Here is a 12445-nt window from a genome sequence, read left to right as displayed (position 1 = left end):
AAATATACATCTGCACTTACATACCAGTTATTTGCAAAAAAATAAAAGCCATGAAATACTGTATTTGGGATAGTTAAAGAGGAATTTAGGTCTACAATAAAATGTGTGTTTCATAACAAGAAAGAGCAAAAGCCCCTCAGAATTTCATTGGTTCTGGATGTACATTTCAGAGCTGTGGGTATAATTCTCAGCCCAGAGGACACAGTGCCATCTCCTGGAGCCAAAAATGTCTGTTTGCCAGCCCCTTGCAATAATGGCACAATATTTCACATCACTGCCTTCCCAGGGAAGTGCAAACACCTACACAAAGAAATAAAAAATCTGAGAGCTCTATTAACAGTCTGGATTTTCAACTGAGGTATGAACAATGTGTTTAATGAGACTTCTGTCTCAAATCTGACAGAGCCATTTATAAATATGGAAACTGTGGCTGTAATTCATAACATTGGTACTGTATGTTCCTGGAATTTCAAGCAAAATAGCAAAACCAAGGCAATCCCTTGTGATATCTCACTGCAGGAAGGACATTGAGATGCTGGAGCATGTCCAGACAAGGCAATGGAGCTGGGGAAGCCTGGAGCACCAGGGGTGGCTGAGGGAGCTGGAGAAAGAAGACTCAGGGGGAACCTTCTGGCTCTCCACAACTCCCTGGCAGGAGGGGCCAGTCAGGGGTGGGGGTCGGGCTCTTCTCCCAGGGAACAAGGGATGAGAGGAAATGGCCTCAAGCAATGCCAGGGGATGTTTAGATTGGATATTGGAAAAATTTCTTCCCAGGGTTGTGAAGCATTGGAACCAAGGGAGGTGGTGGAGTCACCATCTCCAGAAGTGTCCAAAAAATGTTGTTTGGATGTGGTACCCGGGGACATGGTTTAGTGGTGAACATAGTGGTGGTGCTGGGCTGACAAGTTGGACTTAATGATCTTAAAAGTCTTTTCAACCATAACGGTTCTGTGATTCTGTGGTATTACCCAGAGATGAGAAGCAATCCTCATTCAGATCTAAAGCATTCTTCAGTTTTAAGTACTTTTTTTAGTGGTTTCTTCCACTGGGAACAATATTTCTAGTTTCTGCTGAAACACATTGTAAAAGAACCTGAATTTGGTATGGGGCCTTGATGCTACCCAGCTATAGGCAAGGACAATGATTTCAATAAAACCAGGAGAAAGACTTAAACTAGTTTATCACCTATCACGTGATTTCAACATAAAGTAAACCTTACAGCTCTGTGTACATTAACAAAGGTCTGCAGAAAGCAGTGTGTCAAATACAGAAGCTGCTCAAAACCAAGACTAATTCCCATACCTGCAGCAAAAGATTCTTCAGTCATGGGGAAAGCAGTGACCCCAAGGATATCCCTTACAACTCCCTGCTGGGAGTGCCCTGACTCTTTCCAAAGCACACTCCCCAAATGCTTCCCAGGGGACATGCAGAGACAGAAAACTTCCAGCTCCCATGAGCCAGGCAGTGCCTGCCAAGCATTCCTGCCTCAGTTTTGGGTTTTGATTCCCATGAATTGGCAAAAATTTTTAGTCTTACCTCTGCAACATGCTCTCGATACTCTGTTGTGAAAATGAGACATTTTTCACTCATTGTTCCTTTCTGACCTGGGGGGAAAAAGCCCATATGTTAAATTCTGCTGAGTATGAACTCCAGATGGACTTGTGTCAGCAAAGTGTCACTTCAGAGTAAGAGACAATAAGAGCCAAGCTGTTTCTTTGGGTGTTTCACTAAGGACTTTTGAATAAGAATTTAGTTTATTTTTTAGCCACTCAGGGATTCTATATTTGAGGCAACAGCTGCTTCCTCCTTTGCCAGCATACCCATGCAGGTAAAGAAAAACAGCAATTGCAAGAGGCATTTATTTTCTTCCTCTTTCACTCACTTGTCTAAACCAAATTACTGTGTATGGGACTATGTTCAATTAGATTAGCATGTGACTTCTAACCTCCCTGGAAGCCATCACTCCCAATCCATCACCTGTAAAAATATACTCATATTACCATGAGCTAAAAGAATGAGATTGTAAAAATAAAAGCTCTGTAAAAATTTGTAAATGGCCAAAATTAGGGAAGAACAACTGATACACTCTGTGTGATACATGCATGTATTTTCAGTACCTAAGTCAACTGAAATTAAGTTAAAATAATTAAGGATGATGGATGAACTCTGTTGGCAGACTTTTCAAATCAAGTTTGTGTTCAACCAGAAAGTGATTCCAAGCCCATGATCTTTGCTGTGCTAATTGGAAGGCATGCGTGAGACACAGTTGCAAATATACAGTATTGGAGCTCTATATTTTGTTAATTGAATTACTCTGAATTTACACTGGTGCAGCAGATGTAGGAACTCAGTCTTAATTCTGTCAATAAAAGATTTAAACCAGTTATCTTAAATACCCCTTTGCCACGTTAACATGTTGGTCTGTGTACAGTATGATCTGAAAGTAACTCAACACAAAATGTAATTTCATGGTAACTTTTTTCTGGAAATCCTAAATAACATCCAAAGATTCCCATGGCAGGTGGTTGGAACTAGGTGATCCTAATGTCTCTTCCAACCTAAACTATTCTGTGATTCTGATTCAGGACGTTACCTGAGTATTTGAGGTGTTTGCTTGCACACACGAGGGAGTTTTTCTGGATTTCCTCAGAGAATGAAACTTCTGTAGTGTAAGAAATTGTGCTGGGAGATGATGGCAACCTCAACGCAAGGGGTTGCACAAACATCTCACAACTTTTCAAACACATGGATGGTACAAGACTGTCTAGATAGGATCCTTGTGCCCTTAAAACCCACTGTGTGTCCTACCTTTCCTCCACCTCTCCAGCAAGGCTAGATCATTAAATGACTTAAGGCTGGAATGAGATACAGTGAAATGCCCAAGGTGAAATCAGCAGCACAGAAGCCAGAGTGCTCCACTGCAGCCACACCTGAGGTGTGTCCACATGGCCCTGCTGTCCCCAAATATGTGAGAACACAAACCCACCATCCTCCTGCTTCACCATACCCAGCTCCGAGCAACACCGTGGCCGTGCTGAGGGGCACGCTGGGGGCCGTGACTGCTCTCTGGGAGATGTCACTGGGAGATCTCACCGCCACATCTGGCACCAACTCACAGCTGCCCTTCGTGGGTGCCCGGGAATCCCCCCCCCCCCCCCCATTCAGCAGGGAACATCACGGTCCGGGTCCCATGAGAGGGGCGGATTGAGGGGCAGATCCATTCTTTCCATCTTTCAGAGGGAAAGATTGCGGTCCGGGCTCCTTGAGAGGGGCGGATTGAGGGGGGAACCCCTCAGAGGAGCGGGTCCGCCGTCCTCCCTTCTGAGCAGACCCCCTCAGGTTTGATCGCGGTTCCGGTCCCCCGGAAGGGCTGTGGGCAGGGCGGGTGGCCGCCGACAAGCAGGTTGAGTGGTACATCTCAGAGGAGAGGGTTGAAGGACAGATGCCCTCAGAGGGGCGGGCTGAGGAGCTGACGCTCTCAGAAGGGCAGATCCCGCTCCCCTCAGAGGGGCCGTGGGCGCTGGGGTCCCCTCACAGGTGGCACCTCCCCCCTGCAGGTCCTGAGGCGGCCGGGGGTGACCACGGCAGTGCCTGCTTGTCGCGGCGCGGGGCCTTCCGGCGGGCCTGCCCCGGCGCGCTTGCGCGCGGGCCCGGCCGGTTCCGGTGAGCGCTGAGGCGACGGAACGGGCGGACATGGCGGACGGCGGCGCGGAGCGGGCCGATGGCCGCATCGTCAAAATGGAGGTGGATTACAGCGCGACCGTGGACCAGAGGCTGCCCGAGTGCGAGCGGCTGGCGCAGGTGAGGCCGGAGAGAAGCCTGGCGGGGCGGACGGGCTGAGTCATGCCGCGCTAGGCCGCGCGTGGAGGCGGCGCGGAGCGACCCGCGGCCGCATCCTGCCCCGCGATGCGGGTCCGGTCACGGCCTCTCCGTGCCGTGCTGAGGAGGGGAAGGAGTGAATGGCTCCACCGTTTTAGGGCTGTGTGGAAGGGAGAGCAGGAGGGAGGTTGGTGGGCGAGCACTGAAACTGCTCTCCAAGGCAGTGGTCACGGCCCCAACGCTGCCAGAGCTCATGGAATGTTTGGACAGCACTCTCAGATATATGGGATGTAGGGATGTCCTGTGCAGAACCAAGGCCAAGAGATGAACTCGATGATCCTTGTGGGTTCCGTCCAACTCAGCCTATTCTGTGATTTTGAGACGGGACGAGGTTTCGGGGCGCAGCCTGCTGGGAATGGAACCAGAGGGCCCCGGTCCATCACAAGGGCCGTGGCTCTTCCCTGCTGGCTTTGCAACGCGGAATTGCTTGTTCATCCCGGGGCTCTGTGCGCCAGAGCTGCCTTCGTGTAACAGGTCCCGGGTGAGGTTGGCCATGCAGCGCTGGGCATCCCTAAACTCGCGTACATGCGAGCCCCGGGGAGCTGGAAGGGAGGGACAGAGCCAGGACGGGCTCTGCGGCCGTGTCTCCCTCCTTCGGCTCGGTAAACAACGTCTGTGCGCTCGCCCTGGTGACCTCAGGATGTGTTCCACGGGGGGTCAGAGTGATGCAGCGTCGGTGTTTTATAGAAAAGTTCTGTGGCCTGGAGATTCTTGTGCAGCTCAGATCTCCGAAAAGACAGAACCATAGAATCTCAGAATGGTTTGGGTTGGAAGGGGCCTTAATCTCATCTCATTCCACCCACTGCCGTGGGCAGGGACACCTTCCTCCAGTCTAGATGGCCCTTGAACACTTCCAGGGGTCGGGCAGCCGCAGGTTCTGTTGTTGCTGTCATTTGTTGGCCCTGTAGGATGGCATCTGACACTTTACATGCTGCAAATGCTCTGCTTGATCCACGTCTCATTGTGAAAGACACAGATGTTGTACAGTTCTGAAGGCAATAGCCTTAAGATAAATAAATTACATCTTAGATTATTTTAAGGTTATTATATGGAGAGCAGGCACAGGGATTTTATCCCACAGACACAGCTCTGCAAAAGGAATGGACACCGTGGCCGTGTTTCATTGTGCAAAACATAAACTCTGTGGCAGTAAGAGTATGTCCTTGACAAACCATTGTATGCAGTCTAAAATATTTCAGCTGGGATGTTTTAGAAACAAATTTCATTTTCTCTGGTTTGTTACTAATTTTCAAACCATTTGTTGTTTCTAATTTCAAACTTTTTTGCAGCCCCACCATTGCCATGGGCTGTTCCAAACTCACCCATATGAACTTTTTTTTTTTAAACTGGATATTTGCTAGGATTTGTGACTTAGGACTAAAAGTACATTGTAGTATCTTACACTCCTCCAAACAAAGGCAAATACAGTTCTCAAAACCCCTCCAAAACCAGAACTATTAGAATTCCATGCTTAGCATGTAAAGCTTGTAATTAATGCTTTGTGTAATACACTGTAATTGAGATATGAATATGGGTGAAAGTAATAGGAGAAGAATTTTTTTGGCCAAGATATTTAATTGCATATCTGATCTCACTGAAAACTCTGTTTTGGCCGGAGAAGAAATGAATTTTCCATGCAGCTCAGTGAACATGAGCTCACCAAACCAGTCTGAAACTTGCCAGGTTTCTTTCCCAAGGCAGGCGACTTAGAGCATGTGTTGTGTGAAAATGAAACTGGTACTTCTCCAGTTTTATCTCTGTGTAGAACCATGTATTTAAAGTAAGTGCTATGCATGCATTTTTTTAAAGAAAAAAAAATTAAAATTTAGTGTACAGGCTGGTCTGTATTTTTATTTATGTGGAAATTTGAGCTACTCTCAGTTTAACCTGAATTATGTTCTGAACTCACTGAGATAATTGTTTGCCTGTCTTATTAGGAAGGAAGATTGCAAGAAGTCATTGAAAACCTTCTCTCCCTGGAAAAACAAACACGGACGGTGAGTAGTGCGTGGTGATGCTGGGATGGGCTACACACCTCCTGTTCCACTGGGTTAAAGTCAAGGGACTTGGAGTATCCTTGGAGTATCAGTCCTTCTTTTCTTTAAAAAGTAAATTAGTGAGACTGGCCACAGTGAATTTTTCCCCTTTGTGCTGGAAGGCTGCAGGCTGTTGATCCTGTCTCTAACACACTCTTGGTTTGTTACAGGCTTCTGACATGGTCTCCACATCCCGAATCTTAGTTGCCATAGTGAAAATGTGTTACGAAGCTAAAGACTGGGATGCTCTTAATGAAAATATTATTCTTCTATCAAAGAGAAGAAGTCAGTTAAAACAGGTGAATTTAATTGTTTGAAACAAAAATGAAACTGTATTTTGAGTTGTATTATGTGTCTGGTTCCCCCATGTGTGTAGGGACTTTCTGTATAAAGATGGTGGTTGATTTCTGCACTCTCCCCAGTGTGTATTGCAGACATATTCCTTATTCATTATTCAGATAGTCTATATTCCTTATTCAGATGTACATTAAACAGAGTTACTGCATTTTATTGTGCTAATATGAATTGTTTGCTTTGCATGCTTGCTTTTGAAACTGGCATACTTTGGCATAAAGCACTTGCATTTAAGGCAGTGTTTATTGCACTCTGTGTGTTCAGTTTGGGGAACAGGTGATTTTAATGGCATCATTGCTTTAGGAAGGAAAAAGTTACCTATCATTAAGTGTGCAGGATCTTCACTGGTGTGGGTAAAAGTAGGAGTCCAATTTAGTTTGCACAGGCTGTAGCTGAAGGCATGGATCATTCCAACTGAATTTTGAAGAACTTCTTGAGGAAGACATTTCTAGAAGTTTAATTCTGGGGTTTTTAAAAGAAGTAGGTATTTTAATAATAATTTTACCAGCTTTGCCAACATTGTTACTGGAAGTGCACATTCCCATATCTGTGCTTGCTACTGAAGGAAGAAATCCTCCCTCTTCCTTCCTTTCCTGAAGAATCTACAGCTGTTCCAAGGAGAGAGGGTAGTGCACACAATTTAGAGAAGGTACAGGTCTCTTCAGCCATGCAGGTCTTAGGGCAAGCAGAGAAGTTCTACCAGTCCATGTGAGTCCTGTGGATTTGGCAGAACAGGAGTTGCTTTTTAGGACAGAATTGCGTGGCATGGATTATTTTCAATATTGGAAAAACTGAGATGAAAAAATGGCAGAACAGCATCACGTTTGCCTTGTAGCATCAGTCTATGGCATCATTGTACGCATCTTCCTGAATCAAAGAGAGGAGATATGTCTTGTGTGCTTTTTGCTGAAATGAATCTCTTCAGTTTGATGTGAGACTATTTATTAATTACCTCTGAGTGTTACAGCTTCACTTAATTAGAGAAATCTGAAACCACAGTATGTTTTTCCCCTCTGTTTTCATACTAGGCAGTTGCTAAAATGGTCCAGCAGTGCTGCACTTACGTTGAAGAAATCACGGACTTACCAGTCAAACTGCGCTTAATCGACACGCTGCGAATGGTCACAGAAGGAAAAGTAAGGTTTTGTTTTAAGACTCAGTGTCTAAAAGGTAGAATAAAAATGTTTGCCTTCTTTAAAAATGTTGTTTCTTAGTATTATTTTTTAATCTTGTGCAAGTAAGATTAAAACAAATTTTAAAATCACCTTGACAAGCCAAGTAGTTTATTTCCTTCCAAAAGACTGCAGATATTTTCCATGTTTAAATCATGTACTGAAGCACTGGTCATGTTCCTATGATGTAGGTATCTGGTTGTGTTATTAATTAATATAGTTAGCAATACATTTCAGAATTCTAAAATGCCACTTCCTTTTCATATTTTAAAATGCTATGTATTTGAATTTGTCAGGGAAATCAGCAGGTTTAATTTAATTTCTCCTGCACTTAGCAAGGAGAAACATATAGTTATGATAACCAGAAAGTGATACCAAGTGAGTTGCTTATATTGTGTTCCTTTTGCGCTAAGAAAAGAAAGAATTCTGAATAGGCAAATTTGTGTCAATTTTGAGTTCTGTCTGTTAGTCTAAATAGCTAATGTTCAAGTCTTGTTGATTAGTGGCTGGTTAGGGGTAAGTGAAATAATTCAAAGGGTAGTGCTTACTACACATTAACCATTAAAGTCTAACTTCCCAGATCTTTTGATATATTCTAGCAGACAAAATATGCAATACTTTATTCACAGTGCTTATCCCTTGTGTTTGCTGAAAGGTCAGTGTAGACATTAATTTTGAGATTAATTTGGGCCAAAAAAGTTTGTGTGTCAGTTATCCATTGTATTTCATCAGTGTATATTGTGGACAGTGCCAGTATAGGGGATGGATACACAACAAATAAAGTGGTCGTATGATGACAGCATAAAGTGTATTTCCCAGTAGGGTTGCAGTCTCAGAGTTTGCACTCCTCTTTAGAGAATTCCAGTGTTTAAACTCTTCCTTCTGCCCTCAGATCTACGTGGAAATCGAACGCGCTCGCTTGACAAAGACACTTGCAACAATAAAGGAGCAGAACGGGGAGGTGAAAGAGGCTGCCTCGATTCTACAGGAGTTGCAGGTAACACCTTGGAGCTCAGAATTGCATCAGCAACAGCAGTTAATTCTGACTCTTCTGATATTGATAGAAACTGGATCAGGTATGCTTGCAGAAATACCTAGAATGAGATGAACTGTTACTAGTGAAAATGCAGTTCGGCTTTTAACTGCTTTTATTAATCTCATGGTTGGGTTACATAGAATATCTTCCCCTTGGAAAGCAGATTTCAGTTCTCTACTTAGTGCATTGAGTTTAGTGTTGGTGGATTCTTTCGTGTAAGTGGGGGCAATAATTAAAATGGAATAACCCTTATTCCATTTTCACTTGCTCTGTAATAGCTTTTCTTCTGTTGTTTTGTTTTGGTGTGTTCCCCCTCCAGGCAGCCTCCCACTCTTCTAGCACAGTTAAGTCTTCACTTGATTTGGCTTTGGCAAAATTAAGTAGTTATAATTTTGTTTCAGGTGGAAACCTATGGTTCAATGGAAAAGAAAGAACGTGTAGAATTTATCTTGGAGCAGATGAGACTCTGTCTAGCTGTAAAGGACTATATTCGGACTCAAATTATCAGCAAAAAAATTAATACAAAATTTTTTCAAGAAGAAAACACAGAAGTAAGTAATTGGAGGATTTCTTACCCTCCCCCCGCCCAAATTTTAATCTGACTTGCCTCTCTTCAGGTCCAAGTGTATTTATATAAATCCCTCTGTTTTCTGGGGTTCAGCTGAATTTCATTTACGTGTCATGGAGCTGTGTTAATTTGACTTTTATGGATACTGTTTCAGAAACTAAAGTTGAAATACTACAACTTAATGATCCAGCTGGATCAACATGAAGGCTCCTACCTCTCCATCTGTAAGCACTACAGAGCCATTTATGACACTCCCTGTATCCAGGCTGAAAGTGAAAAGTGGCAACAGGTAAAAAACCTTTCCCTACAAAATCACTGTATTTCCATGTGACAAATGCCCATTTCTTACCACATCAGTGTACAGAGAGGATGAAATAGCTCATCAGTCTGTTTTTATTTAAATGGTTGTATTAACAAATTGGTTAGTTGAAAACAGATGATGGAGTTGATTTCAAAAGAATGTTTGTAATCAACATCTTCATTTTATTACCTTTGAAATTGACAATGTCTGAACTGTTTCATACAAGTGTAGATTACAAACAGCTGTGCAAGTGTGGTCTCAGTGGTGCTGTTGTGTTTGCAGTACAGATGTCTTTCATGTTTGAAAAGGTTTTTTTTCTTCATGTATTTATTTGAAATTCTAGAATTTTGGTTTAACCTGTGTCAATTTAAATGTACCACAATTCATTTCTGAAAGATAACATCAATTTCAGCTTAATTTCTTAATACACTGAGCTTAAGTCTTCTACCTATTAAACTCTAAGCTCGGTGTCAGTTTTGGCAATTCCTCTGTTTAATTGTGGTAAAAAACCACACTCTTTCCTCTTAAACAGGCACTGAAGAGCGTTGTTCTTTATGTTATTCTTTCACCTTATGACAATGAACAGTCTGATCTGGTGCACAGAATTAGTAGTGACAAAAAGCTAGAAGAAATCCCCAAGTATAAGTAAGTATCCTTTCTAATAACCAATTCTTAGATTATAAAGTGTCTCTCTCTAACAGTGCAAGTAAATCTCTTTATGCTGAGTCTGCTGTAAGCAACTCTGAATTTAATGCTGCATTAGGAATACTGCAAAAATGTCATGGTTGTTCTATGTGAAAATAAATGGAACTAAATGTATGTAAAAATAAATGTCCTTTCTCTTGTAAGAGAACGATATTTGTCAGAAAAACAGTCTGACTTTAGCTGCCCCTGTTATTCATGGTAAGAAGAATAAAACATTTAAAATTATGCCTTGGGTCTATTTTAAGTATGAACCAGGCCTTATTAATACAGGATTGTAATCCAACTGTACTAAACCATTTAGAGACCTCCTAAAATTATTTACCACCATGGAGCTGATGAGGTGGAGTGCCCTAGTTGAAGAATATGGGAAGGAATTGAGAGAAGGATCCCTTGACAGTCCTGCAACAGATGTTTTTGGCTGTACAGAGGAAGGTGAAAAGAGATGGAAAGATTTAAAGAACAGAGTTGTGGAACATGTAAGTATCAGTGTCTGTCAACACCAGCTGTTCACTCAGTGCCTCAGCTAAAAATGCTTTCTGCTTGCCATATTTTAATCACAAAGAAGGCAAAAAAGTAGCTAATAAAGCATGAGGTCTCTTTTCTGTTGCATTTCAAGATTTTATTTGCTTGTATATATTATTTTTATATTTTGTATGTTTATATTTGTCATAGTTGCCACCAAAAAGAGCGTGTTGCACTCAAATGAGACTTAGCATTCATGTTTCATAAGCATAAATCTGAAAGTCTTACTTTGTATTAAATTCATAATTGGTTGATTAATTTTCTTAATAATTTATCATGTGGAGACTTATATACCTTCCACCAGCAAAAGAGCTGTTTGTTCACAACCCCTCACGTCCCCCATGCTGGACTGCCATAGAGCACTGCAGATCCTAATCTCCTTTTAACATGGACTTTCATATTTTTGCAGCCTGCTTCAATTATTTTTTGCACATAACCCTCTACTCTGAACACTTTTATTCCAGAATATTAGAATAATGGCTAAGTATTATACCAGAATTACAATGAAGAGAATGGCACAGCTCCTGGATCTGTCCGTTGATGTAAGTCTTGCTTTGCTTATCCTTCTTTCATAAGGGGGAGTGTGTTTGTGGCAGAGATGTGATTAGTCAGCAGAGTAATGTTCTTGTTTGATTTAATTTTCTGCCTTTGTGGGAGTTAGAAAACTATTCATTAACCTTAAACTCAGTTTCATGATGCACATGCCCATAAGGCAAAAGCTGCTCTTAGAATTCCATTTATGTTCAAGGCCTCATGTAAATGCTGCAGCTTCTTGTCTGGTGTTTCAGTGTTAAAAGGTTCTTGTCAATGAGTGATGAAACCCAGCTGAAGAGAGGGTCCTTCACCTGTCAATGTCCCTGATCATGGGTGGTGGCACATTGGGACCATGGGGTGGAGGGGTCCTCCTGCTATCCCCCTTTGTGTTTTCAAGAGTTTTCCAAGTAGAATGACACATCCTGGTATTTTGAGTGCAAATGAAAAGCTTTACCCTTTTCATGGAATTTGCTTTTCCCACAAACTCAGAAAAAACTTTTTGACAGTGGTCAGTAATTCACTGGGATTTTCCCAAGCCTTGCTTGCCACATGACTTGTTCTGGTGTCTGTGTAGCCAAGTATTCCAAAGTGTAAAAGTCTGTTGGGGTCATATATTAAACTTTAATTTTATGAAAGATAATCAGATATAGGTCAATAGAAAACAAAAAGGTTTGTTTTTTTTTTAATAGCTTGTGCTAGTACCTTGCATTGCCAGCATGTGTAATATTAAAGTATCCTGCATTTTTTAAAGTACAGTATTTACAGCTGTACTTGTGTATAAAGAAAATCTTGTTCCTGGTGCTTTCATGCTGTTTGGGAGGAATTCTGGTGGTTTGCAGTAAAAATGCTATTTTCTTGACTTAGTGCTGTTTGTCTTTACAGGAATCGGAGGAGTTCTTGTCTAACCTAGTAGTTAATAAAACCATCTTTGCTAAAGTAGACAGGCTGGCAGGAATTATCAATTTCCAGAGGCCTAAGGACCCAAACAATATACTCAATGACTGGTCTCACAAGCTCAACTCCCTCATGGCCCTAGTTAACAAAACCACACATCTCATTGCCAAAGAAGAGATGATCCATAACCTGCAGTAAGGTGCCTCAATAATCTCAGTGCTTTTAAAGAAGGCATTAAATCTTCATAATAGAGACTATTATTACAAGTGTGTATATGGTTTGTTTTATCCCTGTCAAGCCTTCCTGGTCGAAAATTTAGAACATAATTCTGAAATTCCTGTTGACAATTAAGTTCCCTTGATTATTCATTCAATTGTTAAATGTTTTTGCTACAATTGGTGAAAGAACAGAATAAAACTGTATTGCCTGTATAATAATAGTCTC

The 12445-nt window shown here is 42.1% G+C and overlaps 1 protein-coding gene across 1 annotated transcript; it reads left to right on the top strand.

Annotated features, from left to right (window-relative positions):
- Positions 1-3629: 3629 nt before the first annotated feature.
- PSMD12 (proteasome 26S subunit, non-ATPase 12) lies at positions 3630-12438 on the top strand. The gene is made up of 11 exons (XM_009094326.4): positions 3630-3801; positions 5817-5876; positions 6086-6214; positions 7298-7405; positions 8334-8438; positions 8879-9028; positions 9200-9334; positions 9879-9991; positions 10353-10527; positions 11038-11115; positions 11990-12438. Exons 1-11 carry the CDS (start codon positions 3694-3696, stop codon positions 12197-12199), a joined length of 1371 nt encoding a protein of 456 aa, XP_009092574.1. The 5' UTR covers positions 3630-3693; the 3' UTR covers positions 12200-12438.
- Positions 12439-12445: the final 7 nt, after the last annotated feature.

The sequence above is a fragment of the Serinus canaria genome, chromosome 18 (genome assembly GCF_022539315.1).
Source record: "Serinus canaria isolate serCan28SL12 chromosome 18, serCan2020, whole genome shotgun sequence".
Taxonomy (NCBI): domain Eukaryota; kingdom Metazoa; phylum Chordata; class Aves; order Passeriformes; family Fringillidae; genus Serinus; species Serinus canaria.
Note: the sequence above shows the minus strand (reverse complement) of the source record. Positions and strands in the feature narration are given on the sequence as shown.

Bases quoted from the DNA above. Each gene is read 5' to 3' on its own strand.
- PSMD12 (XM_009094326.4), top strand. From the start codon at position 3,694: ATGGCGGACGGCGGCGCGGAGCGGGCCGATGGCCGCATCGTCAAAATG. The intron at 5,877-6,085 runs GTGAGTAGTGCG...GGTTTGTTACAG, and splicing joins TGGAAAAACAAACACGGACG to GCTTCTGACATGGTCTCCAC. The intron at 9,992-10,352 runs GTAAGTATCCTT...TAAACCATTTAG, and splicing joins GAAGAAATCCCCAAGTATAA to AGACCTCCTAAAATTATTTA.